At 30.8% G+C, this 27,841-nt stretch overlaps 4 protein-coding genes across 9 annotated transcripts in view; 1 reads left to right on the forward strand and 3 right to left on the reverse strand.

Annotated features, from left to right (window-relative positions):
- Positions 1-495: 495 nt before the first annotated feature.
- LOC143197516 (uncharacterized) lies at positions 496-1,144 on the reverse strand. Its single transcript, XM_076406051.1, has 2 exons — positions 898-1,144; positions 496-832 (listed from the first exon to the last, which is right to left on the reverse strand). The coding sequence occupies exons 1-2, from the start codon at positions 1,061-1,063 to the stop codon at positions 561-563; spliced, it is 438 nt and encodes a 145-aa protein (XP_076262166.1). The 5' UTR covers positions 1,064-1,144; the 3' UTR covers positions 496-560.
- A 1,939-nt stretch (positions 1,145-3,083) lies between these two features.
- Lapsyn (Leucine-rich repeat activity-regulated protein at synapses) lies at positions 3,084-5,472 on the reverse strand. Of its 2 annotated transcripts, XM_076406543.1 has the most exons (6): positions 5,083-5,445; positions 4,761-4,966; positions 4,125-4,512; positions 3,888-4,067; positions 3,585-3,686; positions 3,354-3,513 (listed from the first exon to the last, which is right to left on the reverse strand). In XM_076406543.1, the coding sequence occupies exons 2-6, from the start codon at positions 4,947-4,949 to the stop codon at positions 3,488-3,490; spliced, it is 885 nt and encodes a 294-aa protein (XP_076262658.1). In that variant the 5' UTR covers positions 4,950-4,966; positions 5,083-5,445; the 3' UTR covers positions 3,354-3,487. The 2 variants fall into 2 exon arrangements, with proteins under 2 accessions (XP_076262659.1, XP_076262658.1); XM_076406544.1 differs by having other exon boundaries at positions 3,084-3,686; positions 5,083-5,472.
- A 2,557-nt stretch (positions 5,473-8,029) lies between these two features.
- On the reverse strand, positions 8,030-14,112 carry alpha-Cat (catenin alpha). 2 transcript variants are annotated; one of them, XM_076406546.1, is made up of 11 exons: positions 13,982-14,112; positions 13,388-13,685; positions 12,889-13,328; positions 12,648-12,794; positions 12,421-12,588; positions 11,839-11,954; positions 11,469-11,772; positions 11,160-11,408; positions 10,848-11,097; positions 10,182-10,789; positions 8,030-8,704 (listed from the first exon to the last, which is right to left on the reverse strand). In XM_076406546.1, exons 2-11 carry the CDS (start codon positions 13,677-13,679, stop codon positions 8,540-8,542), a joined length of 2,739 nt encoding a protein of 912 aa, XP_076262661.1. In that variant the 5' UTR covers positions 13,680-13,685; positions 13,982-14,112; the 3' UTR covers positions 8,030-8,539. The 2 variants fall into 2 exon arrangements, with proteins under 2 accessions (XP_076262661.1, XP_076262660.1); XM_076406545.1 differs by having other exon boundaries at positions 13,810-14,029.
- A 776-nt stretch (positions 14,113-14,888) lies between these two features.
- The window catches only part of cv-c (RhoGTPase activating protein), an 89,853-nt gene continuing 76,900 nt past the window's right edge, over positions 14,889-27,841 (forward strand). The window contains exon 1 of one of the 4 annotated variants that reach the window (XM_076406552.1): positions 14,889-15,064. The gene's annotated coding sequence lies outside the window, so the exon portion shown is untranslated. The remainder of the gene's footprint in view (positions 15,065-27,841) is intronic. The other 3 variants (XM_076406550.1, XM_076406553.1, XM_076406551.1) reach the window with 3 other exon arrangements.

The raw sequence follows: 27,841 nt of genomic DNA on the forward strand, positions 1-27,841 counted from the left end.
TTGACCTACCGAGGGCAGTGAATGATAAAATCATCAACAACTTTAACGTTATAACTTACGAATATCGTTATTATGTATGTACATTCTGAAAAAGAACTTATAACGTTCTTTATCAAAACGACCCCATCTCGACCACATCTCTGGCGTAAATATCTTCGATATAATACTTTCTATTTCGTCGCTAGAAAGCTCATGGATATTACTGGGTATTATGTGGCTCAAATCCATTATAACGCAAGAAAGCGAGGCACCCACTTGAATAACTATCATAAACTGAAAAGTTGCAAAGGATCGATCTAGATGTCGCTTCGATTGTTATGTCGTTGCATGTATCTGCATGCATCACGGCGTACCCTAGTGATAACGCTAGATCGTTTATTTAATACTAAGCAAAAATCATAAACGGATATATTATGTAGAACGACTTTTATTAAATTTTTACATTATACGAATTATTTAAATTTAAGTTACATATATTAAAAATACATAGTGAAGCTGTTGCTTTGTTGTACTATTCTGAAATAGAAAAACGTTTTAGTACAATGAATATAAATTTACTCTTAGGCGTTATCCAAATTGTCATTGTTATTCGGCTCTGGGAATATATGTGCCTCATCAAGCCCGCTATAACCCCATGTTACGTTGCTGTCTACGTCGACTTCTGTTTGGACCTCAACATATGTTAGTGGGGGCGTAGGTATGAACTGAATATGACGTTCGACTAGAAGATCGGTTGGGGACTGAACAATGCGAAGAACCGGTGGTTGATTTAAGTGGGTCATAAACTGGGTTCTTTTTATTCGTAGGTACTCGGGAAGAGCATAGCGCTCACCTATGCGAAAAGAATGTACGATTATTTCTTAAAATCACTGTACATATCAACAAGTTACGACTTACGATCTTCAGTTGAAACGTAAAGGACGAAAAAGAACCTGTAGCGTTGTCTGTCGAACGGAGACATATATTCCCATTCATCCGGCATAAATAGTGGTTTTATTATATGATCGATCTGCTGAGCAGTAAGGGTATGAACATTTTGTGGTGTCACGTCGCAGAATTCCATTTTTTAAAGTGAAAAATAGATTAAAATTCGAAACGAATCTATTTCTGATACCATAAGGGGCAGGCAATATGGCGTACTGCTTAGAGGGAGGTTGCAGGTTAGCCAACTGAAAATGACAAATATTTAGTACCAAATCAAAATGTTAACAAGGTTATACTTCAAAAAAACTCCGGCAGGTATTTCTTAATGTCCTTGTTGTGAAATGATCGATGATATTGATTATTTTATATAAGTGTATGTTTTCGTGCTTTATAGTTTAACCTAAAATACAGGATAATAAAAGTTATCGGTAATAATTCATCTTAATTGTGGTGTAGTGTTTCGTGTTGATGATACTTTCCTTTGTTGGACGATATCAGGTTCCAACTTAAAATACGACATATTAGGTCATCTTTATAATTTCATATTGGATGATACTCTGCTCTAAATCTTCACGCTATTTTATATATACTATAGACTTATTACTTATAATTAAAAGAAAACTAGATGGTACCGTCTAACTAAAATTAAATGTAACACTTAACCGATATCTATTTTAAGAAAACAATAAACATTATTAAGAATCTTCGTCAGAGCTATCAATCTCCATCATTTCGATACCTGAAAGTAAAAAATATATATATAAATAACTCATAACTCGATGATATAGCTGGAATCTAAAAGTCTAATCTGGAATAGAAATATTATATCGAAATTGATTTGGACCTGCTATGACACTTTCAGTTTTATCTGCATCACGTCTTCCCTGCAATCCACTGGTTGATGGTATTTCTTCGGTGTATGGAACCGTTTGCCTTTTAGGTGCCAAAAAAGTACCAGTAGAAGAATATAGTTCATGTTCTGTATACACATTTCCGACGCATTTCTTTTTTGGTGCTGAGGGCACCTTGAAAGAGGAATCTTCACTATCGGATACATTCTCTTCTTTAAACTGCCTTTTTCTGTAGAGTTCAGAAAGGGCTTCAGGTGGCGGGCCCGTTTTTTCTTTGATAAATTCCTCCAGTGTCTTTGTTCTCTCTGTATAAATGAAAGTAAAAGTTTTTTGTGAAAAAAAAAACTCTGCTTAATATAATAATCTTACGAAATTCTGGAGTTTGTATGTACACAACGAATAAGATTCTATAACGAGTTTTTTCGAACTGTGACATATTCGACCATTCTTCTGCAGAAAATAAGCAACTAATAATCTGTTCAATTTGATGAACGGCAAGTTGATGCACATTATTAGCATTTATACTGCTTAAATCCATTTTTCCACTGCTATATCACTAACTTCTAGTACGGTAATGGCTGTCAAACTAATCATCAAGTTTTCAACAAAACTAACATTTTCTTTTGTTTCATGGAGCTCTATGTATCAAAGAAGCTATAGAGAGTTATTGTATTACAATTAATTTCAACAAAAAAAAAATTGTATGTATAAAATAAATTCACTTGTTGAATATAGTCATTCATATTATTCATATTATCAATGAAAATTACAAGAAATATTTATAGAATAAAGTTCTAATAGTAATATTTGATGAAATATGTAATGGGGTTTCATATGTACGAAATGTATTTGGTAGGTCTCTATTTTTTGACCTCTAATTTTCGTTATATATTGTCAAAATAAGTTCGTAATGTTGAATTAAATTGAAAAATATTAATACTATGTATTAATTACACAGAGTAGAAAATTTCAACGAAGTAAAATCGTTTTAAAGTGATTAAGTAGTGAAGTGTATTTTTTCGTAAAGCTTATGCTGCGCTGAAGTTCAAAATCATTATCAGCGCATCTTTGAAAATTAAATGAAGATGTATAACAAGGTAACAATATTTACATTAATATTTTAATCACCTGATATCACTCACAATTTGATACATGATTGTATGTACTGTTTATAATTTTATATTTTTCATAACTATTTTACATATTTAGTTCTGTAGTGGAATTATATTAAATTCTATAATATCACAACTTCTTTCTATAGGGGATTTAAACTTTATTGATAAATTACAAATAATTAAAACAACTATGTATAATTAATAATATTTTATTCCAAAATAAATATAAGCAAATTAAAAATAAAAGTCTCAAACTTAAAGAATCTCAACTATCAACAAAATAATGAAAAGTTAAAGATGTGGATATAATAATAAGTATAGCAATGTTTAATATAATTTGTACATCAGCTAAGTCAATTGAATGTTCATCGCTAAAAATTTCGATGTAGTAGAGAGCTACATTGCTACATACTTGATTTTGATCAAAAATAACATCTAATTTAACAAAAAAATACTGTTTTCTTAAATATATGGGAATATTTAAAGACAAGCTGCATATAACTTACAACCTAGATATCACACAAGTTCCTAAGACGCCATCCTTCTTTATGTTTTCAACGGAGTAAATGTCTACCTGATTGCCAAGCAACTGTCATTTTAACCGAGGCATTTCTTTGTTTTCTCTTTTGATAACGTTTATATAAAATAACGCTAATTACAATCAATATTATTAAAAAAACAGCTATAACAATACCAACTACGGAAAAAATTTTAATTTGTTGAAGGTGATCCTTTTGTTTTAGGCAGTTGGTGTATGTGTCCAAGTCAGTCTGATCGATACTGCGATTTAAACAATCTGAAATCAAATAATACAACATAAAATATATATTATTGGCTAAGACAAAAAATCAAAATAGATGTTAAAAATCTATCTGAGAAAATAGACGTGTTATCGAGACAAAAGAATCATTTATAAATAAAACTGTGACCTGATTGAACTCTTATCTGAAACAACCGATATACTAAAGACTAAAAACGATAAATACTTATCAAATACCTTGGTGTTGTCCGTAACAATGGAACTGTGTAAATTTTACGTTTCTTTCTTCCAACCATTTGTTCAAGTCCAAACAATCACAATAAGATTTGAAACTTGTCGTCACATTTTTGTTATCCAACAGCTCTAGATTACACAGGCCGGCAAAATGTTTCGGCATTAAATAATTAAACTGGTTTCCTTAAAATTGAATTCAATGATTATGGTTTTAAAATATTTTGAAAGAATGATTCTCACCAGATATGTTAAGAATAGCTAAAAATGGCATTTCTCCAAAGTTCGGAAAATCCCTTGATTCATTTTCTGATGTAATTTGACTAATATCAAGCTTCGTAATGGGACTAGTTATGGGACGTACTGTGTCGATTGTTTCAGATATATTTAAATTCGTATTTTTACTTAAGTATAACATCTTTAAAGACGGCAGTTGAAATATTCCTGGTGGAATTTTTCCTAGACCATTCAGAGACAAATCCAATGTTTCTAGTTTCCCCAAGTCAGCTAGAGTATCATCTTCAATTTTTGTGATAAGATTATCAGCTAAGTACAAGTATTTTAGGTGTGAATGTTTCTGAAAATCCGATCTGCTTATTTTTCTTATACGATTGTAAGATAAATCAATGACCTAGAAAAATAAATAATCAATGTATCACCAAAAAGGGAACGTTGTGTACGTTAAATCATTATGCAATTACCAAATACTGTACTTGTTATTGTGTATTACGTACAATAGATCCATTAAGAGTCTTTTGTTAATAAAACTCATCATTCGACTAATTTTCTATAGGCTAATTATCGTTAAACTTGTTATATAAAACATTATTTACAAAAAGAATCTCTCAGGATATGCTTGAATGTTAAAAAAAAGCTTACTTCAACGTCAGACGAAAGACATTTCGGAAATTCCTTCCAATCCATACCAAAACAATCAGATGATTTTAGCCCATGTATTCGTACTGTTTTGCATTTTTGATTGCCACAGTTCGAACTAGTTTTCGAGATGCAAATTATCATCAACCACAATGCTGTTAAAATTACTAATCCAAACCTCAAATGCAACATTTCTCGCTTATTCAAAACTGAAATTAACGTTTATTAAGTATCACACCCATCAAATACTATGCGAATTTTAATATTTATCTACGTTATCTTGTTGATATAATGAAAAATAAAAAAATTGATGAGATTTACCTACCATTATGATTTGATTCGGTATTAAAAATAAGATAAAATCACATAATCCTTCAAAATATTGGTCACTAACACACCATCGCTAGCACACGGCTTTGAAGTATTAATAAAACCTTAACTAGCTAAATTACACAATGTATTTAACTGATCGTACTTCTCTGACTTCACTAGAACGACTAACAATGTGGTTTTAATTGAAATAAAAAGAAACGAAAAGTAATATTTCGGCAGCGATTAATAAACAACGTGTGATAAGAGTGCGTTATTGATGGTACACGATTTTTAATTGTATATTAACGCACAAGAAAAAAAACACGTGCTTTACAAAATAAAGACGTTCCTGACAATGCCGAGTTAATATACTATGTCGTCTATTGTACTTGCTACAGAGAATAAGTATTTAACTCTTATCGTTGTTTATCACAAATTACACATTTTATAGAACTTAAGATAGATTAGTCTCCCAATTAGTGAAACGTTTCGGATTTTAAACGCATCGCTCTGGGAATCCGATCGCTAGATGCGTTAGGAGATGATTCAGGTTCATAAAACGTCGCCTTTGACCCTTCTTCAATTAATTTAGCCTCTATCTGAAGTTATTCAACGAATTTAAATTATTCAATATCATTCAATTAAACACAGAATAACGCGACTTTGAAAGCGTAAGTAAAAGATGATCTTGGTTTTTCCGTAATTGAGTAATACAGAAAATAGCAAGTTTTTTCTATTAATATAATATTAATATTTGTTCAATTATCTAATTAGATTTAAAATTTCTATAGTCATCATTATCTATTACAATATATATAACTCTTTCAAATTTTCTAGGTAAATATGTTGATATTTATTTTTGGAGCACCATTAAATCATTGTCAGTAAAAAGATAATATTGTTTAGTTTAAATAGTTATTCAGTAGGATTGATAAGAATAGTTTAAGAGATATGGGATCATCATATTAATCAAAACAACGTGTCAACGTCTACGTGACTTTTATTCAAATAAAAACATTGTATTTGCAACCAGGTTGTAGTAAACAATACCTGTATTAGACCTTCGAGAATAAGTTATGATTTTAGTCAAATTTCACCGTAAAACAAATTAGTGATTTTTAAACTTAATGAAGCAATCGATAACAAATTTCTCTAGGCAATATAATACCTGTTCAATTAGTTCTGAACTAATTAGCCAACATTGTTCATAATGACCGAGGATTAATTTAAAGGATTTAAGATAAAGGAATTCAGATAGGAATGGTAAATACTGCACATAAGTAATACATTTTTTATATGGAATTTCTGGTATATATTTCGTTTAGGTTTTATGGTCTTACAAGAAATCATTCTCCTCAACAGTATCCATTATACAGACCTAAATAGAAAAACATAAAAAGAAACACATAAACGTTATAGCAACTGTGCATTGTATTGAATATTTGTTAATGATATCACAATGTTATGGTATCAAGTTGTGAATCATCTTTCTTCATAGAACATTCTAAAGTACTGGTCGGTAAACTCATGTAACTCATCTAGCACCAGCTTCTGAAGTCATTTTGATTGCTTTAATAACATGCATCGTAATCTAAAAAGTCTTCTTGTAAATTGGTGTTATCCATGATAATTACACTCAAACGTTTGACAAATATGGTTATACCATTTTCTATGTCAACCCATCTAGATTCTCTATAAAATTTCCTTTTTTCATTTTTAAATATTCGATTTGTTCCAGCATTTCTCTCAAGTTCTTCATGTATTTTTTAATAATTTTTCCTTACTTCGGTAGGTTCTCTTGTCTTACAAAAAATTTCATTTCTTCTCAAGAGCATTAATTAAACAGACATAAATAAAAACATAATCAGAGCATTAAAAAAAAACACATACAAATTACAGCAACTGTGTCCTTTAGTGAATATTTCTTGGAAGTATATGTTAAGAGCACAATAATTATGGTATTGACCTGAAAATCCTCTTTCTTCATAGAATATTCTAAAGTACTCTTCGGTAAACTATCTCATTAATTCATCTAGCACCAGCTTCTGAAATCCTTTTGACTGCTTTAATAACATCTAATGTAAAAAATCTTCTTGTAAATTGGTGTTATACATGATAATTACACTCAAACGTTTGACAAATATGGTTATATCATTTTCTGTGTCATCACATCTGGATTCTCTATAAAATTTCATTTCTTAAATATTCGATTTGTTCCAGGATTTCTCCCAAGTTCTTCACACATTTTTAAATAGTTTTTCCTTGCTTCACTGAGTCACATGCTGCTGGTTTCTTATCAAGTGTAGTTTATTCCTGACACTTATTGATCATAAAAATGTAAAAAAATTCCAAAAATAGTTAGTATCAACACCAGAATGTTCATCTACTTCTTGGTAGCTTGATTTAAAGTTACTCTCTTGCACAATCTGGAAACTATCAGCTCAGCACTAATATGTTGAAAATCCATTTTAATTGAAGCTATTATGGTATACGGCATGAAGGCATATGTTGTAAATAAGTTAATAAATGGTTCTTCATACAACTTTCCGATCACTGGTGAAAATATGTCCTGCTAACTTATCAAATAGGCCCTGAAATCTTTAAAACTCCTAAGAACGATCTGCACCATGAACTACTGAATCAGAAAAAAAAATCAGTAACATAATTATGCTTTCATTTGGTTTCGTATACTTCTAGTGTGTAGTAAAATCCAACTCTAAATCCCTCAGATAAAGATCCTCATCTGTGCTGTTCTTCAACTTAGAAATATAAACATTATTTAAAGAAACAATATATCAATTATTGATTAACAAATACATATTAGTGTATTATACTATCGTAGTCTTGAACTAATTAATTCAAATTACTTATAATCAACTAACCAATCAAAGGATTAAAGATAATTACTAAAGGATTGAGATAGCAACACTAAATGTTAATTAACGTAAATAATAGAAGGATTTATTTAAATATGCATTTTATTTTATGTAAGTAATATGATGGTATAAAATAACTTCTTTGAATAAAAGTTATTAAGCATTTCTACATAGCTAATGATATATAAACCCAGGTAAAAAAAATGCGACCTTAACAATAAATAAATGCAAGGAATACTAATCAAACCAAAAGGCCCAAAAATATCAAATGATTTTTTTTTGGACTCAACAGTCTTGAGCTATAAGTATCTAAACGTAGTAAAATGTTTTCCTTTGTATAGTAACTTAATATATTATTTAATAAATATATATTTTTTATATATGTATGTAAATATTATGACAGATTAATAAAGAAGGCTCTCCAGAGGGAAATAGACTGTCGATATGTACAATACCAATACAATCTATATTAGTGAAAATTGACATTATTACTTGAAAGCAAATTAAATAATTATTAATGGGGATTTATAAATTCACGTAAAGAATAACAATACCACAGAAAATCGTAAGTTACCGAAATACCACTAATTAAATTTATACTGATTCGGAAGGGCTTTGAAACTCCGACAAAGCATGTATTGGATTTTGCACTTTCTTCTGTGAACCTTTTCGTACTTTGGCACGTACTTCTTCTGGCTTCTCTGGTCTAACGAGAGGTTTCTTTTCGGGTGCTTTCATTTTCCAAACAACAATTGGTGACTGTAATTTATAAAAAAATAATATTGTTTGTGTAATAATGTATAAGACTTATTAAAAGAAAGTTTATATTTGTTAAACTCTTCTCCTATCGTTCTATAAGTCTGTTACCTGCGATCTCCAAAGTTTTTGAAAAACTATACATTAAGAGTTTCAAAATAATCACAGAAGAGAGAAATATTACTGTAGACCATCAGAACAAATTCATAGATTAGTCAACCAAATTAACAAAAACTTAAATGATAAAAATATTGCTCCACTGCATTTCTCAATATATCTCAAGCTTTCGATAAGGTGTGCCATATTGGACTGAAGGTTAAATTCAAAAAGCTCTTGCTCCACACGCACTTTCAACTACTGAAATCAAATCTCACAGACAGACATTTTATTGTGAAACAGGATAACGAATACATTAACCTACATCCAATATATTCAGGTGTTCCACAGGGCAGTAGTCTTGGTCCATTGTTATATCTATTCTATACAGCTGACTTACCGACCTCAAGAAACACTACAGTTACAACATATGCTGACCATACAGCGGTTTTATCATTATACTACGATCCAATATCGGCCACAAGAAACCTCCAACTTCATGTAAACAAAGTCGAATTATGGTTGAAACAATGGCGTATCAAATCAAATGAGACAAAATCTACCCACGTGACATTCACCCTTTGTAGAAGAACTCGTCCCTTAGTAAAAATGAATAATTATGAACTACTGCAAGCACACAACATTAAATATCTGGGAATGCATTTTAATCGACGTTTAACATTGGAAAAACCTATCTTGACAAAATATAAACAGCTAAACCAAATGTATTGGCTGATAGGACGTAAATCTAAATTATCCTTAGATAACAAGGTTTTGCTGTATACGTCAATACTTAGGACCATTTGGTCCTATGAGTACTACTAGCGAATCTAACATAGCTATCATTCAGAGATTCCAGAATAAAGTGTTACAAAGTCATATTACAAATTTCCAGTTTTCAACAAACGCGATATCCCCTTAGAACTTATAACGAGTGTGATTCGAAGTGTTAGAGCAAAGTAGTCTGAAAGGCTTCCGATATCGTGCATCCCAATGCAGTCGCCAAACAGCTAAATATGCGCGATGACAGTGAAATACGTACGCTCAAACGCAAACTACCATACCATATAGAATTGATTAATAGACATATAGAGTGAGATATAATAATATAGAGGCAGATTGTTAAAGTTCTAAGAGATTAATAAAAATTAATTAGAAAAATATTTGTTAAACTCTCAATTCGAAAAACCTAAAGATAAGACATCGAGATAATCGAGTCTGGAATGATCCTAATCTTTAAAAGATCACTACACCACATTTTGCACAAAATACCAAAACTGCACCCTTATCATGTTAAATTGATCAATTTAGTTCAATGGTTTTTCAAATCAAGCCAATAAATATAAACTTTCTTGTGACACCTAATAAATAAAAAAAAACTTACAGCAACTGTGCCCTGTCTTGGATATTTTGTTGAAGCTACATACGAAGCTTTTACTGTTAACACTACAGCATTCATCAAATTCTTGGCAGCTTGAATTAAAGATGTGGCACTGTCCAATCCAGAAACTATCAGCTCGCCACTAATATTCTGAACGTCAGCTTTAACCTTCGATGTTATATTCATTTGATGACAATACAAAGCAATACGTTGCAAATAAGCAAGTAAATCTTTCTTTGTTGAACTTTCTGGGCACTGGTCAGCAATCTGTCTCGTTAATTTGTCTAATTTAGTACCTGCCTCAGAAATCTTTTTGGCAGCATTAATAACATCCATCGTGGTCTTAAGAGGTCCTCGTCCTCTGGTAAAATCGGTCATCTCCATCATAATTACACACATGTGTTTGGCAAGTACAATTATATCATTTCCTGTGTCATCCCATTTAGCTACTTCTCTGTCGAATTTCAGTTTTTCGCTCCTGAAGTACTCGACTTGCTGCAGGATTTTCTTCCTATCTTCTTCGGGCATCTTCCCCATAGCTTCCCTAGCGGTGGTTATTCCGCTGATTTCTGGATATTCATCCACGCCATGTTCTCCTGTATGAGCGCTTGCTGTTGTAACAAAAAAAAAACATAGAACATCAATAACATAGACAATAAGTCTTCTTACATTTGCTCTTTGTTTCTAATGTGTAATTTTCATCCAACTCTACGTCCTCTGGATCTAAATCCTCATCTGCGCGGTTCATCAATACAGCTCGACGTATTTCACGAACCCCATCATAAACGAGCCGTGAAGCGTCAATAAATTCATTTTCGTCCAATTCCTTGGTGGGCTGTCCCTGTTGTCCACTAAGAATGGCTTGAACTGCTACTTGAACCCTTTGAGTGAACTTTGGCATAACTTGATCGTTTAATACCTGCATACATAATGATTACATTTAATTAAACTATTACACTTTAAATTAAATAATGATAATACCTTGACGGCTTCTAAGACACGTTTGGTATAAATACATGGCTCGTAGTTATCCATTTCTGCTGCTACCACAACTCCAATACGGCCAGTACGTCCTCTGATAGCAGCAGCTGTTCGTTCCAAAGTGTCTGCTTCATTTTCCTGTAGAGCTAGTACGCATTTGTTGACATCTTCCAAGATATGATTTTCAGATACAGCCAAAAAGTCATCAACTGTAGTGATGTCATCAATTGCTTCGGTTAAAATGCGAACCTAAACATGAACAAAGTAAATTAATGTTATTTCGATTAAATATAGCTTGAAAAATCTCACTTGTTGTTCCCAGCTATGTTTGAATGCATCCATATTCTCCTGAGCTACCTTACTTCTTGGGCGAGCAGCTAGTATTCTAGCAGCATTAATTACTTCGGGGCAAAGAGAATCTATTTGGGCAGCGGCATAGCGCACCATCTTCACACCATCTTCTACACTAGACATGCTGCATACTAAGTTAGCAACTTCAACTAACTTATTGGAGTGTTCAGTAAAAACTTCAGCATATTCTTCGACTTGTTTCTCATCTCCATTCTGCGCTGCTTTAATGAGAATAAGAAGTGGTATGCTGGTCTCCATAAAGCTATATTTAAAAAAAAATTGAATGACCATGTAAATATGGACGTTTACTTTATCTCGACAAACCAACCTGTCAGAAATATGATCCACAACAGCTTTCCTTAATTGTCTTCTCAAATCCTTTGTTTTTCCTTTCATGTTTTCTATTGCTTTACCTAAGCTTTCCGATTTGTCTTTGTTACCCATCTATAAAAAAAGTATATATTTCAAATAGACAGTTTTTCTGTCTAGTAATGTTTTAAAACATCAATAGTAAACAGGTAAAAGAGAAGAACATTGTGAAGTTAATAAGAGAGGTAGTAGAGTATGAATTGTAGCAATTGCCAAATATGTGGGAAACATTGAACACTCAGGCAAAATGCTTGGCAAAAATGGATATCGACTCTACAAAATACATTCTGACGCGCTGAAGATGGACGAGAAAAAAAAATGAGGTCCTAACAATTAACATCAAAACAGCTAGATATTATATTTACCCGGCCTGTGATTCCGCGCAGTACCTCCAACTGCTACAGAGGCAAAAAAACGTTTTCAACCTTTATTTTAGTTATATAAGATAACTTCACGTATGACCAGAACTCATGAAAATATGCGATAGTATAGTTTCTTTTCATAAGCTCTAAGAGTAAACAAAACACAAAAAGTAACTTACATTTGACATATATTCTGACAACAGGTCTTGCAGTGCTTGACGTACAGCATTACATTCAGCCACTATACGTTCACGTCGATCATCTCTAGTACAGCTTGAATCTGCCATTAGTGCTGCACCACTAATAATGCTCTCTAAACGCTCTTCAAGTGATGGTCTAGTGTGAACCTAAAACATACAAAACAAATTACCAAACCAGAGTGATTTATATCTTAATTAATATTTACCTCATTATAAGCCAATGGTTCAATAACAATATTTTCATCAAAATCATCTAAAGCAGCAGCAAGTTCACCTGGACCATCATAAGGACCTGCTACTGGAGGTGTTCTACCTTGTGCAACATCACTAATTGTGTTTACAGCTTCACACACCTGCAATTATACAGGAATATAAAACCATATAATTTTAATGTATGTAATAAAAGATCATATGCAAATATAGGTAATATATGTAATAATGAAGTACCTGTTTAAGAACATAATCTCTGTTAGCTTTAGCTGCTGCTAGCTCTGGATGACGAACATACACTTTTGAAGCGGTCAACAACATAGTTGAATGTTTCTTTAATACTGCTCTAGCTGCTGCTAGATCATCTCTTAATTGTGGATCTTTTAATTCCTGTTGCCTTTTAGCCGCTTGATTCATCAGTTCATTTGCATTTTGTCTAAATGCTTCAATATTATCTAGAAGTTCCCCATTACTAGAAGCATTGTTTATTTTTTCCAAATCACTCTTAACAACATGAAGAGATTTTAGTAATAAGTGAACATCAACCATATCAGCCAAAATTAGGAGTCTTGTAACAGCTGATAAAAGATTTCTAGCTGCCCTAACCATATTGCTACGTTTTAAAGATGAACAAGGATCTTCAGAAAATTCTCTAGCATCTCTACTCATTTGAGTACCTGAAAGCAATCAAATTAAAAAATTAGTTTAAAGTGTAACATATATAGTACTATATTACCTGTTTTTCTAACTTCATCAACAGCAGCAAGCATTTCATCGGTAATGTCTGGATTTTCATATGCAATTTGTTCTCCTTTCTCAATAAAATTTTCAGTTGCTTTTTCAACTGTACTTACTAAAGCATTGGCACGTTTAGATTTGCCCTTCTTCTTTTTTGATGGACCATTTGTATTAACAAGTGTTGTCACTTGAAGCACCAAAGGCTCCAGAGTCTTTTCAACAGACATTGTTCTTATTTCCAAATTTTTTGGGTCCCATTTTAGACCAAAACTATCACCCATTGTAGTCATTTTTAACTAAAATATAAGCAAACGACTAGTCACTAACAAAGTAAGGTGTGATTGATAAATCATTCAAGTATTATCTTAATAATGATTCATAACATACGAGAACGTTATACTAATAACAAACCCCTCCTACCTGTAATAGATTCTAATTCTCAATATATTTGACACGATTTAATAGCACAACACGTTTATTATTATTGCTAGGTTTAAGGGCAATTGTGAACTACACTTTCGTGAATATTTCAGTTAAACTTAATGAAAAATAAAACAAAAAAATTATTTGCAAATGAACTGTTATCATTTACCTTGCTTACTAACTGCTACGACTTGGAATTTTTGTTCTACGAAGATTGCACTATATCTCAGGCTTCTACGAGCATGTCACAGTTCGTAGTATATGAACAAATAAAATACTACTTGCTAATCAACATTTACCTATATGAATATTTTCAAGATAAAACCTTTTATTTTAAATTATTATAAATGATAAAACTAATAAATTAAAACAAAAATATATACATATTATAGATTACTTTACCATTATTTTAAGCCATCTTCGATAGATGGCACTAGCAGACAATTTATATGTATTTATATACCTTTTAAATTCAAATGAATTTTTTTTTTAATTTTGCATTTATAAAAGATCTTTATAATAAGTCTACTGTTTATGTATTATAGTAAACAAATTATTTTATCCGTTAGAGAATATTCTTGTTAATATTATAAAGTTTGATATTAACACTAAGAAGTTTAGCGCAAAATAATTATAAACAAAATAATATAAACATTAAAAAATTACTATATATTTATATGATGCATATGATATATATGTTTTATTAGATGAGCTAAATATTAAATTATGAAAAATTGAGAAATAAATATATTTTTTAAGGATATAAAAATATTAAATGAAATAATTAATTATAATTTTAATAGTTAAATAAAATATGAATATATAGTAAACAATAGTAATTATTTAAAAAGAGCCGAAATATACACATGTAATAAGGGCTTCATTTAGCGGTCGATTTTAATAAAGTTGTACTAATAAGCTAGTTTAAGTAATTAAGTGGAAGTACTAAACCGTGGGTCGGTCATCTGCGCAAAGATCTTTTGATGAATCAATTGAGATAATCAAAAGTCGCCACGATATTCAACTCAACGATCAAAAAGAGGGAAACGATAGAAGGACAGTTAAACCTAAATACAGGAGTACTGCACGTAACACAGCTCTCACCACCGCACCAGTATGTGATCGTCATAGCTAGTGCGAGGTACTGTTGAGTTAATCAATTCGACTTTGTTCGTTTTGGACGCTCTATGTAAATAGATTGTTTTGAATGGATTTTTAAAGTTACGCTATTTTACTATTGGTGTTCACTTGTGTAAGTGTCATTTATAATTTAAAAATTTCTTGTGAATGATTTTTTTATAATCCTAATGTTACAAAATATTTTTGGACTTTCAATTAATAATTTCGGTCTTTTAATATCCTTTATATTTATTTATTTATTTATATACATGAGGTTTTGTAATATTTATATTTTTTGAATTTGATTAGGATGATTTTACTGTTAAAAAATATTTAAAAAATATTCCGCGTGATATTCTATGAAGAAAATTATGCTGTGACATAAGTGTTAATGATATTGTTTATTTTCAAAATACAGGCATAGGTAGAGTCTAGGTATACCTGGTTTTGATAGGAAAGCATTTCAATGTCTTTTTTTATTGTACTATATTAAACATTCAACATTTTATCACTGTTTAAATTTGAACTTGGCCCAGAGAATTCTTTTTTAATGGTGCTACTTACAAACAAAAACTTGCTTCAGACAAAAACAAAACTCTTTGGTTTTTTTTTCGTTTTGTTCTTGCATGGTGGAATAACACTTGATACACGTTTTATTACTTTTAAATTGGACTAATGAAATGATATTGTATGCGGGTGGTTGTATAATTATTCCGTTTTATTTATTTATAATTTAATTATTAATATGAAAACAATATCTAAAATATATTTTAAATTAAAATAAAAAGTTATCACCGTTACTGAATGGAATATATGCGGGTTGTGATATATTTTATTAGGTACAAGATTAAAATATGTCTTAGGATTATGATTGAAAGTTCTGTCAATTATTTTATGTCGATTGTATATGATGATTCTAAAAAACCAATAAAAATGTTATTAAGGGCTGGTTTTTTAGTTTTGTTTATTCCTGCATCGACGTAACAACCATCGTGCAACATTTAATGGGTGATATTGGAAACAAATAAGTGAATAGTCATGTCTGTTATCTTTTCTCGAAAGTTAATTGTTATTGTTGAAACCAAAGTGCTTAACCCAGTCAATCTTATGTATAGTACTCCTACTCGGAACCTCAAGACATCACCTTTTAACCACCATAAATAGGTATAGTTATTTTTCAAAGCACTCCTTCACACAACCAAATCAGTTTGAATAAACAATTGCATGGCACTCTTGATCTTAAAATAAACTCATCATTTCCCTTTCTTGGATCGTCAACATTTTGTTCGTTTAATAATACAAAACAATTTCACATCGTAAATTTTAAACGTTTCATATTGCATATAGGCTTAATAGTGTCATTTATTTTCTTGGACGTATAAACTCACATGTGTTTAGGCTTCAATGTTACATTTAAAATGTGTCAATAACCTCTTTACTGATGAATTAAGCTATGGAATTGGAATAGAGCTATTATATCATTAATATTTTACTGCCTATTCTGTTTTATTTTTTATTATTTTTTAAATATGTTTGTATCAGAAAGACCGATACTTGTTTGATTTCTTGTATACATATTACTGAAAAAAATAGAATCTTTATTAAGAGAGACGTAGAAACAATTCTGTTTTGATTAATAAACAATGGAAGATATTATGTTTTGTAATCAGATATGGAACTCCATTACGAGTAAACTGTAATTATTGAAATATAAATAACGTTAAGGCCACACCTAGTAGTGAAATATTTTGACGGTATCATGTAACCGATTTAATGTAATCACTATTAAGAATTTTTACATGCTTCCTCAGAGACCGTTATGTAAAATTATATGGCTGATAATTCATTTTTCACTGTCTATTTTGGTGTTTGAAAAACCTACTAAGCTTTACGATTAATTATACGAAAGAAAAAATAAAGGAAATACCAGCTGCTGTTCAATGAACAAGCGCAATTACAGACAGAGAGAAAGAGGGAGACGGAGAAAGAAATATGTAGTAATCGTTTCAAATTTGAAAAATATACAGTTGCATATACATATATACGAAGGCCGAATTGACAATAATTTATTAGGTATTTCTCCAATAATTTTGTTTGAAAAGATTTACATGAATCTAAATATCTAAACTATATTGTATGCTTATTGGGAACTATATATCGTTATGAATTTAATTAATACCATGAAATCATGTTTTTTATATATGCATATTTTTAAAATTCTAGTATAATTTTATTACAACTCAAAATGTTTTTTTGAATAATTAGATCTTTGAGTTTAAAATATCTGTGGATATTTACTAGGAAATGTCAAATCTGCAAAATAGTTGTATATTAAGGATTACTTATATATAATTAACAAACTATATTTAAGACACTATGATGCATATTAGAGAAAATAGTCTATATAGAACATAAATTGAGTCATTCACCTTTTAACTCGATCAATCATATTTAAACAATTGTATGTTATATAAATTGTTTTTAATTACATCACCATGTGGAATCAGTCGAATATTTGAAAAAAGGTTGAGGTAAAAACAGTTACAACAAACTACGCGTTTCATTGATAGTACCTTATCTTATTTATCTGGCGTTAAAACGAACGAATATCTTTTAGAAAGCTTCTAGAGATTTTGTTTATTCTATTTGTTAATGCGTTTCTAGCAAAATTCGCGATTTATTTTCGCATAGTCTATATTGATTCAATAAATCAGCGTGTGTTTGTTTAATATATTGGATTCGAAAAAAGTGTTAATTGAACGAAAGGAAATTTATTCAGTTGTGTTTGAGAGTCCAACAGGTTAATTTAGTGAAACATGTATATATTGTATTTTTAACGATGATGAAAGTAATCGATTGGGAATTTACGATTTTTTGATGGGAAATTAGAAGCAGAATGAAACCTTCATGTTCATAAAATTGAGTATTTCTTTTATATATATTTTAAAGCCTCCTTTTACCAACTATGGGTTTATCTGGATTGGACCTACAATTTAACGTGGACTCCAAACCACGGTCCTCTGCATTAAGCATACCGACTGGCGAATGACCACATCATCCCAGAAGACATCTGGTCTTACCCAGCCTGGTTACTGGCGTGACTGGGACCGTTTTGTCTGTCGGATTTTGTACTTTTGCCTAAGGACAATCACAAATATTAAACAATCACAAACATAAATTTACAACCATGCCCCAGCAGGATTCCAACTCGCGACTATCGCAACAGTAGGTGGACCGTCCTGTCACCATTACCACCGCGCCAACCAAGCCGGCAAACTTGAGTATTGAAAGAGAAATTATGATAATTATTATTGATTTCAACCGATGCCACTCAGTCTGCCTGAGTAGTGCGGCTATGGAAAATATGATGAAAAGTATTAATGTACATAATTTTTCACAATAAAACTTTCAATTTACAATCTATATATTTGATTGATAGTACGGTAAAATATTCAGTTTGCATTTCGAATCTCAATAATATTGACGCGCTGGGAACTCTACGCTTCAAAAATAGATCGATTTCACCATGTTTCAAGAGTTGATATCGTATAAAAACACATTCAGAGTTTCTGAAGTGTTTAATATTGGCTTATGCGAAATTGTTTCAAAATATCCTTGGACAGATATCGAACTATTAATAAACAAAACTCATATTGCAACAAATAAAGTTTTACTCGATGAAAAAAACGCGATTAATATTTAAAAGGGAACGAGTTATATCTCAATTAATTGAATTCGAATTCGAAATTGGTGTGAAACGAACGTAATCTCTTGAGGGTAAATTGAAGACTTGATTTCGGCCAAACGAGCAAATAAAACGCAAGGTTACAGTCACTAGGGAATATTACTTTTGTCGCCGTTGAAGGACACAGTCGTAGAAAAAAGCCGAAGAATGCTGTCCCAAGGTGCGCACGACAATGAGTTACGGACGTTCAGAAAAATTGACTTTGGTTGGTTTATTAGATCGCGAACAGTTCATACCCAATTTAGTAACCACCTGGTCAGTCTTAATGATTTTAAATAAAGCTGATTTACGCTTATCGTAATGATTTACTACTATATTCACGCTATAATCGCCAGAACTTGTTATACTAGTTGGTTAGTGATAATATTTTAGTCAATTTTACCATTGAATCGAATGAACCTTTCTGATTCCTAGATATAAATCTTACCTGTAGGGCACATGTACTATTTTTTAATGAATTCTTAAAAGGCGCTATTATTATTGTTGCTGTTATAAAAAAGTGGCTCTCATTATTTTATTATATAGTACGTTGTCCTTACCTAATTTAGTACCCTTCGATTACTTTTAAAATATACTTTTTAATTAAGCTCTTTGCTGCTTCGTCACGTAATACCTTAATCTGTTAATGTAATCAACAAAACTTATTATTAACTTTTTAATAGTTCTCGATTAAAAACGAGATTCAGATCAGAATTATTTTAGGTGTTATCGACGTAACATTAATGGTACAGAGTCTCCTCTATTATTATTGATATGATTATTTTATAATGTGGTTGAAGCTATATTCGTATTTATTTTTAAGTTATTATTATTAATAGTGTTATTAATACTAGTTTTCCATGTGCCTCCAAGAATCTGACAGCATATTACACGTTTCGAAAATAGTAGGATGCAATATTGTCACATTTCTAAAGTTTGAAACCAGATAGTCACACTTTCAGGACTTTTCCTATTTCCTTCTGTTCATTTACATAACTTCCAAGATGATAAGCAGTTTCAATTAAAATGGACGTAATATGTTTAATACATATACCAATATAATTTTACAAGAGATATTCGGAACTCGCATCTTAGTCAATATAAAGCGTGGTAGTGTTGCCTAGTTGAAATGTAAGGTACGCAAATTATTAACACCTGGTAAATATTTTTTTGTTTATATATGGTGATTTAATTCGATTTGAATTCTTTTTTTTATACATTTTTAGCCTTGCACTACATTTTTTTTTGTATTGGATGCCTAACTCAACGTCATTAAGTTTTTTAAACTGTTCAGTACAACTTACTTCAAGTAATGGATTTGTCTGATCTGTAGGCTTTTTTAATTAAAAAAAAGTAATGAGGCTCGGTTCAAAATTCGAATAAAACAAAGAGAAAAATGTATGTTGACAGATGTCCAAACAAAAAAATCACGCGATTTTAAAATTCGTATTTCTGACCATAAACATTCTATTTCTAGATTAATTATTAAAGTATAGTGTTTTATTATTGAACTAAAACCGTTATAATTGATAATTACGGCATAGCGATCGTATTTGTCCTAGGAAAATAATGTTTTCCTCGAGTAAAAAAGTCTAATAAATTTAGTAGAAGTGACAGTTCTCGGTTAAATATCATATTTTGTTTGCCATAAATGGAACACGTATGAACGAAGCGGCTGTTTAACGCTTTAGCTCAAGAAATGCTGTTCGAAATAAATTTCAAAAGCAGCAATGTTTATCGTATTTTGGTACGGGGAGAAGTACTTGGTTAAAATTTTCAGGTAATTTAGCGAACAGCCGATAAAAAACGCCCATTTTCTCGTTATGGCATGTCTTGGAAATGTTCCCAAAAATGGTACATGCCATACAGACGAATGGCTTCACCGTCAAACCTAAAGTCATAGGTCACCGAAAATTATTCTCGGAATACGTCTGTTCACATTATTTTCGCTCTTTTTCTACTACCAAATACGTATACGGGGTGTTTTCTTTTACTTGGCTACTGCTTTCAACATGTTATGCTTAAGAAATATTCATTTAACACGTGATGGCTTGTTTTTTGGTTTATTTAACTCTGTTATGGCATTTTTTAAATTTCAAAATACCTGATTGCATGATTTATTGACGTTAGAGCATTTTTCGTATTTTCTTCACCAATGAAAGAGTTCTTACCTCTAGGCAAACATACTAATAGATCTTGGGTAACTAGGAAACTATAAGCTACGATTTTTGATGGCTTTAGCCGTTGATATTTAACATCCCTTCTGTCTAGCCTTTTAAGATAAATAAAACAAGGAATATAATGACGTGATTTCTTACAGAACGACAAAACTTATTGAACAACCTGGTATAGATGTGTGTATTACGTATGCGCGATTATAGTAAACAAAATTGTGAATATGTCAAGGTCCTTATTGAACTTAATAAGACACTAGCGCATTATCAGCACTACCGTTCCGATTTATCATCTAGTGATTTCTTTTTGTTCTCGAATATCAAAAATAAATTGCGTAGTCGTCGCGGTATAACACCTGATCAGGCGGTAAAGCCTATGTAAATATGATGTTTGACAATGCCATAAATATGTCGATAGTTAATTTAAATAAATGCAATAAAATGTGAACATTAACCGAATCTAATAAACCAGATTTGTGTTGAGTAACAAGAACAAAAAAAGTATAACTAGGCCAACGAATAAGTAATATCGGAAGAATAGTTCTTTTTTTATTCAAACATCACAATATGTTACCTTTCTATTTCATCGCTGAATTATATCTCGAAATCATCAATTATTTGTTCTCGATATGGTAAGGTAAGCGAAAAATGGTACCATATGGCTGGTACTATGACCTAGAGCATCTGCCTGACGTAGCACGTGGTAAAATTTTTGCGGTTTTTAATTGAGTAAGGATCGTCAAGCGCCTTTTTATACGATTGGTAACCCTTATTAACAGATGCTCTATTGGCACGTGCTACTAAAGGTGCACACTCGAACAGCTGTTTTATCGTATCGTAGGGAACAAAAATCCCGGTCACAAATAGCTTAAAGTTTATCTGCATTGTCAGCAGAGAAATGTAGCAAGGTAGAAAGTGCTTTATGTCGTGATAAAGATGTTCCGTAGATTAGAATGGTACAAATTCGAACTTTTCTCCCTTTTTAAATTGTCATTTGCTTGTTCGTAACGACATTAGTCAGCGGTTATTGGCGAACGCAACTATTTCAATTGATTAGTGTAACGCAGAAAATAAAAACTGACGAATATGATGATGCATTTATCAAAATACCACAGTTTTTATATCAGCAAGCGTTATTATATGATTGTTTCATGGTTTCGCATATGGCGAGATAATTGATTTATGTCATAATTATTACTGGTCTATTCGTTTATAAATATAACCATAAAATTGACATTGAATTGAGAAATTATTCATTTTTTATGATTAACTCTTTGATACCTAAAACTACGCTAAAACAAAAATTAATTATTTACAAATAAAGATATATCATTCAAAATATTTGGTTCTATGCAAAATCGGGTACTTTATAAAGATGTATAGTTATTTTAAGTTATTATAATTATTTAACCTTAAACTTAAGTAATCTAGGCGATACACGTAACAATCTGAGGCACATATAGGATATATGGCTTATAATTTTTAATCAAGTAAACTTATGGTTTAATGATATGAGTTAATCTTTATTAAGTTAATTCGATTCTTTCAGAAGTTCTTCGCTGTAAATATTAAGAAAAAGTTTACTAAATGTTTTTTGTTATTTTATAATAGTAAATAATATCACACTAGATATAAAACATTGTAAGCTGACAAATAATGTCCAGTATAACACAATTTAAATTTTAAATTACCACCTACTGGGCAATTAATTAATTCCGCAAAACTGCTCGGTATTTGGGAAAATAACAGGAACAGTTGAGACATATATACGGGGGTTTTATATTTAATAGACAGAGAATTTTATTTTCGCTGTTTTTCATGTTCAGAGGTTTTATTAGATAAACTGGTTATGTATTTAGGGTTTAAAATATTGTTCATTGTTGGACAGTATTTTCTCCCAGGCAGAATTGTGAATCTATTTGTTTTACTTCTTTATAAACCGAAAATATTAGACAGTCAAGCTGTCTGCCATTAATCGAACAAGTTATAGATAGTAGGAGCTACGAATAATATGGCTGATGGTAAGACATGCCTTTTAATCAGAAACAAATTGACACAACTTAACGCTGAAACTATCTGTAAGAAAATGTCGTTGTTTATTATTATTATTAGTAGATAATTAAAAAATATAGTAACATCATGTCAACTCGACTTATAAAAACCATTTAAGGTGAGACCATTAAATAGTTGGACAAGAAGCCAATGAAGTAAAACAGATTATTTCTACCGGTTATTGCAAAATTATCATGATTGGAAAACATGGACGCGATAGGTAAAAATCAATTTTCTTATCGATGAAATAAATTATCTGTGTTGTAATTATACGTGGCCAAAGAGAGAGAGAGAAAAAAAACTATTTTATTAGAAATCACCCGTTGATACAAAAAAAAACGGCGCTTATTAATATTTTGTGCGTTTATACGAATTAAAATTTTAATCAACTTTGCTTCAAAATAAATTGCTTTGATGAAAAAACTCAATTTACCATGGCAACAATTTCAATTGCGGTTGTTGAGATTTCTTTATCGTAAAAAAGTGTTACAAAATAACCAGGGTTACTGAACTATTTATCTATTAAACGCAAATTAGACTTTGGTATATATATTTCTTAGAACGTTATTTTAACACGAATTCAACAATTAACGCCATCCTCATGTCTGTTGAACGTCAAACCATTTCAACCATAGAACAATTAAACTCGTTACAGTTACCACAACATTTCTATCATTTCAAGGAATGCTCTTCGCTTGCTGGAGAATATAAATTGTTAAAATTATAACACATAGGATGAATACAGTGTCATTCAAAAGAATCAACGAATCAAATTTTTTATAGAACAGTACATCTGTACTCTTAATATAGGCATCTGTTTCCGCTCTAACCTCTCTATTTCAATTAAATCTCTTTCTCTAGACCCACACTTTGTAACACGAAAACAACAATAGTCATGGGGAGTCGTCCAATACGTCCAATACAATGTATGGATAAACATTTCCTATAACATGTGGTATGAACATTTTATCAATGAACATTTAAATCCAAACAATTTTTTTAAAAACTAATTAAATCATTTATATAATTTATTTATTCCGTTGAATAATTATTCAGTTTATTTGGAGTGACATCATCGAAAATAATTGATTGATTAAAATTTAGATTCGATGTAAAGTCCGTTTCGCAAACCCGACTTAACCGTTTAATTTAATCAAAATGTATATATTTTTAATAATATTGAATTTTAATGAAATGGCGGAGGTAACTAATTGTGTAACTATAATTTTGCTTTATTAATTAAGATACGAAATAATTCGGCATAACTTGTCCTACTTATGGTTTCGTGTTAATGACGTAGCTGAGAGTAAGTAAAGATGATGAAACAGTCAATTTAAATAGATATAATTTTATACATAGAACTTATGCTAATTTTATTCATACTGGGTATCGTTGACTGTAGATGGCGGGGGAAACAAAAGCAAAACTATTGAAAATGAATAGTCGCGTGATATTAGGACAATATAATGACCCAGAAAATATATACGGCGTGTTAAGAAACAAAAATGCAATAATAAATATAGCTTCGTGGACATCGTGGGTAAAAAGTAGCGATATTTTTTTTCTATTTTTAATGTTTATATTGCAATAACTCAACACTTGATTTAAGTTGCAGCGAAAAATGTCGTGTCATTTCCTCGTACTCCAATAATTTATGATTATCGTTCTACTGATATTATTGAAGCCTTTACGAGTTTTACTCGCTCGTTGTGACATCAAGAGACACCAGATCATAGTGATATCATGTATATTGTATTTAAGAGTGTTCGCTTTTTAATTTATACCCCATAAAATCTCGGTAGTATCAGTAAACCGGAGTTTGATTTACATGTGACTAGAAATAGTGTTAATATAGTATATAGTTTTAGCAAAAATTCAACAAATATATTCGCGGAAGCACTCGCATTCACCTGACATGGGTCTGTGTGATTTTAGTTATAATAGATAATTAGATTAAGCTTATTTTGATGGTTAAAAAAATAATTATATTGCTATATTGGAAGAGACCAAAGAAACAAAAACAGAATAAGCAAAAACGAATGGTGAATTGATATTCGGACAAGACAATGACCCAGAAAAAAATATATACGGTACCCAAGACAAAAGAATAGCCGTTGCATGTGCCCCTTCAATTGAATACACCTCCGCAAAAACCCAACCTAAGCTCGGGTGAGAATATTTCAATTAAATCGACAAAAAAGCCGCGAAAAAGGAAAACAAGACTCTGGGTATACACCCAGTGCAACAACATAGAACAAAATAGATTACGGATCATCTCGTGGTATCCTTATTTAACTCTAAATGGAAATATTTCTCAAAATTGGCTTACTAAAATTGATGAGTTATTGATGATGATGATGACTTACAAGGTCCGTTCAAAACGGGTTTTCTTAGAAACATTGGGGTTTAGAGGTTGAACAGTTGTGATCCATGGATAACTAGACAAATAATTATTTTCTACAATTTTAATAAAGAAATGAATAATATGTATAAGGTATCAAATAAGGGTGACCAAGATATGAATAGAAATATAAATAAGTACTCTATTTCACATTTTTAGCTTTGGTTTAAACAGAAATACGATTGATATACTTTTCGATAGTGATGAGCTAGCTTATAATGGAATGCTGCTTGTATATACAAAAAAGTTGTTAAGTTTTTAGTCGTATATCTTCTGATAAATCTTTTTTACTGAACATTTTCTAATTTTACTTTTTCTAAGACCAAAAATGATGTTAATGGTACGGTCTTATCTTAATATTATCGAACACTTCAAGGTTCTGTTGCATAATATAATAAAATTATATTTTGGCGAGATGAATAATATAATTTCATAATCAGTTAATCGATTTTTTCAGGTGATGATTTTGCCATCTACCAGGGCGTGCCAATAAATTATAATGATTTTTTATACTGATTTCGGAGTATTCATTTTTCTGGTAGCATTTGAGTTTCTAATGATATTACGGATATGATACTAATGTTTCCACATCTCCAGAATTGAAAATGGTTATTTAAACCGACTTTAGCAAAATAAAACACAATATTAACATACACAATTAATTATGTACACAATTATATACAACAATATTTAACAATTGGTATTGATAAAAGAGGACTGAGGCTTTGACATGCATTGACGATTCTTCTCAATAATAATGTGATGGTTAAAAAAATTGCCAGAATGACGTTTATTATCGCAGATATTCTAATAAAGTACTGCAGTATCTCTAGAGTTCAAGATAAACATTTGTTTTAGTCTAATAAATGTGATATGTGAATATTTAACGAATTCATATTATTATTAGCTAGTTTTTAAATATTCTCAAACGTTATACTCGTTTAGTCTGAATTAATTAACATAATCAACATTATCTGATACCCAAAAGGCAACAGAGCCGAAAATCTGAACAGAAGTTTCTATTTTAAAATACATTTAGTGAATGGGTTTCGTTATAGGGGGTAAAAAAGGCTTGTCAGATAATATCTACGATCTTCGTCGACCTAAAAGTATTTAAAAAAATCTGTCTCTTTGGGTAAAAACATTCATATACTCAACCGTGTTCTCAACACGTACAACTTTTATAGGTACGGGTTTTTCTCTTTTGTTTAAAGTTGTTTTTTTAACTGCTGAGATATTTTTTTCTTTATTTAGTTTAATTAGGTATTTTTTTATTTTAGTATAGCTTTGTACTGTATGCTATTTGGTTATTATGAAGGATACATTTTTGTTTTCATGCGGGTGGAAAAAGTAATTTCAATTTTTTATTACAGAAGCTTTGAATTCCATATATATCTAGTAATACTTTAGTGAAGTGAATATCCCTTTGAAAGGTAACAGTTCATAGAGCATTCTGGAGATAAAGGCAGCGACAGACCTTTTCAGTATTCCATATATAGTAACATTATTTCTCCTAATACTCTGTAACTGTTATGTGTCTGAAGTCACCAATACTAATGTTATCTCGTTTTGATGACGTAACAGGATATGATTGACTTTGTCAATATCTGTAGATATAAAAAAGACCACTATTGTTCTCAAATCGTATATTTATATTTCAGTAGTTCAGTTATGTGGTGAGATTATCAGGAGAGTTTCCAGAAAATAACCTCCTGATAATTTATCAACTTATGTGACTTGCCCAACACTATTCCAGTAATTTACGATTAGTCACTTGAGATTTAACATCTTAGTGAAGTCCATTCAGAATGGAATAGTGTTAGTAAGAGGAACGATTTTTTTAATTTGATTTCCTGACTCATCCTACGTAATATTTCAGCGCATGGCATTGGTACGTTAAATAAAAAAGTCATATATCAATACGACTAGACTGCACAGATAAGCTTTATCAGAACGTATTTTATATTCCTAGTTACCTAGTTGAATAGTTCAACGGTTACTCAAATAATTGAAAACGTATTCAAAAATTTACAGAAAAGTATAAACGAAATGCAAATAGATAATTTCATTTAAAATTGGATTTTATCAACCTCATAAATAATGTATATCGAAATAATTTAGTATAATAAGTTCGAGTTGAATTGGTAAAGGATCATTTCGTTGACAGTGATAAAAGAGGACCGAGGCTTTGACATGCATTGACGATTCTTCTGAATAATAATGTGATGGTTAAAAAAAATGCCAGGATGACGTTTATTATCGTAGATATTCTAATAAAGTACTGCAGTATCTCTAGAGTTCAAGATAAATATTTGTTTTAGTCTAATAAATGTGATATGTGTGTATATCTGAAGATCATAAACTTTTTTGTATACAGGGTATCAATGCTGTTTATATGATTAGACATGGGTATGCAGTCATCAATTACAGTGATTAATCATTATTAATGAATAAATTAATATGGCGACGTAGTACTTGGGCAACACCTCTATTGGAACATATATGGTCATATCTTAAAAATGTGTTTGTTTTTAACATTTTTAACATTTTTTTTGCTGT

The sequence above is a fragment of the Rhynchophorus ferrugineus genome, unplaced genomic scaffold (assembly GCF_030347505.1).
Source record: "Rhynchophorus ferrugineus isolate W39M unplaced genomic scaffold, kcgeb_rfMv2 rfM5, whole genome shotgun sequence".
Classification (NCBI taxonomy): domain Eukaryota; kingdom Metazoa; phylum Arthropoda; class Insecta; order Coleoptera; family Curculionidae; genus Rhynchophorus; species Rhynchophorus ferrugineus.

Excerpts from the sequence above, each read along its gene's own strand:
- LOC143197516 (XM_076406051.1), bottom strand. The coding sequence starts at position 1,063 with ATGGAATTCTGCGACGTGACACCACAAAATGTTCATACCCTTACTGCT. Across the intron at positions 833-897 it reads TTACGTTTCAACTGAAGATC|GTGAGCGCTATGCTCTTCCC; the intron begins GTAAGTCGTAAC and ends CTTTTCGCATAG.
- Lapsyn (XM_076406544.1), bottom strand. The coding sequence starts at position 4,949 with ATGTTGCATTTGAGGTTTGGATTAGTAATTTTAACAGCATTGTGGTTG. Across the intron at positions 4,513-4,760 it reads GTCTTTCGTCTGACGTTGAA|GTCATTGATTTATCTTACAA; the intron begins GTAAGCTTTTTT and ends TTATTTTTCTAG. Across the intron at positions 4,068-4,124 it reads AGCTATTCTTAACATATCTG|GAAACCAGTTTAATTATTTA; the intron begins GTGAGAATCATT and ends TTCAATTTTAAG.
- alpha-Cat (XM_076406546.1), bottom strand. The coding sequence starts at position 13,679 with ATGACTACAATGGGTGATAGTTTTGGTCTAAAATGGGACCCAAAAAAT. Across the intron at positions 12,795-12,888 it reads GAGATTATGTTCTTAAACAG|GTGTGTGAAGCTGTAAACAC; the intron begins GTACTTCATTAT and ends GTATAATTGCAG. Across the intron at positions 11,098-11,159 it reads GTGTCTTAGAAGCCGTCAAG|GTATTAAACGATCAAGTTAT; the intron begins GTATTATCATTA and ends TTATGTATGCAG.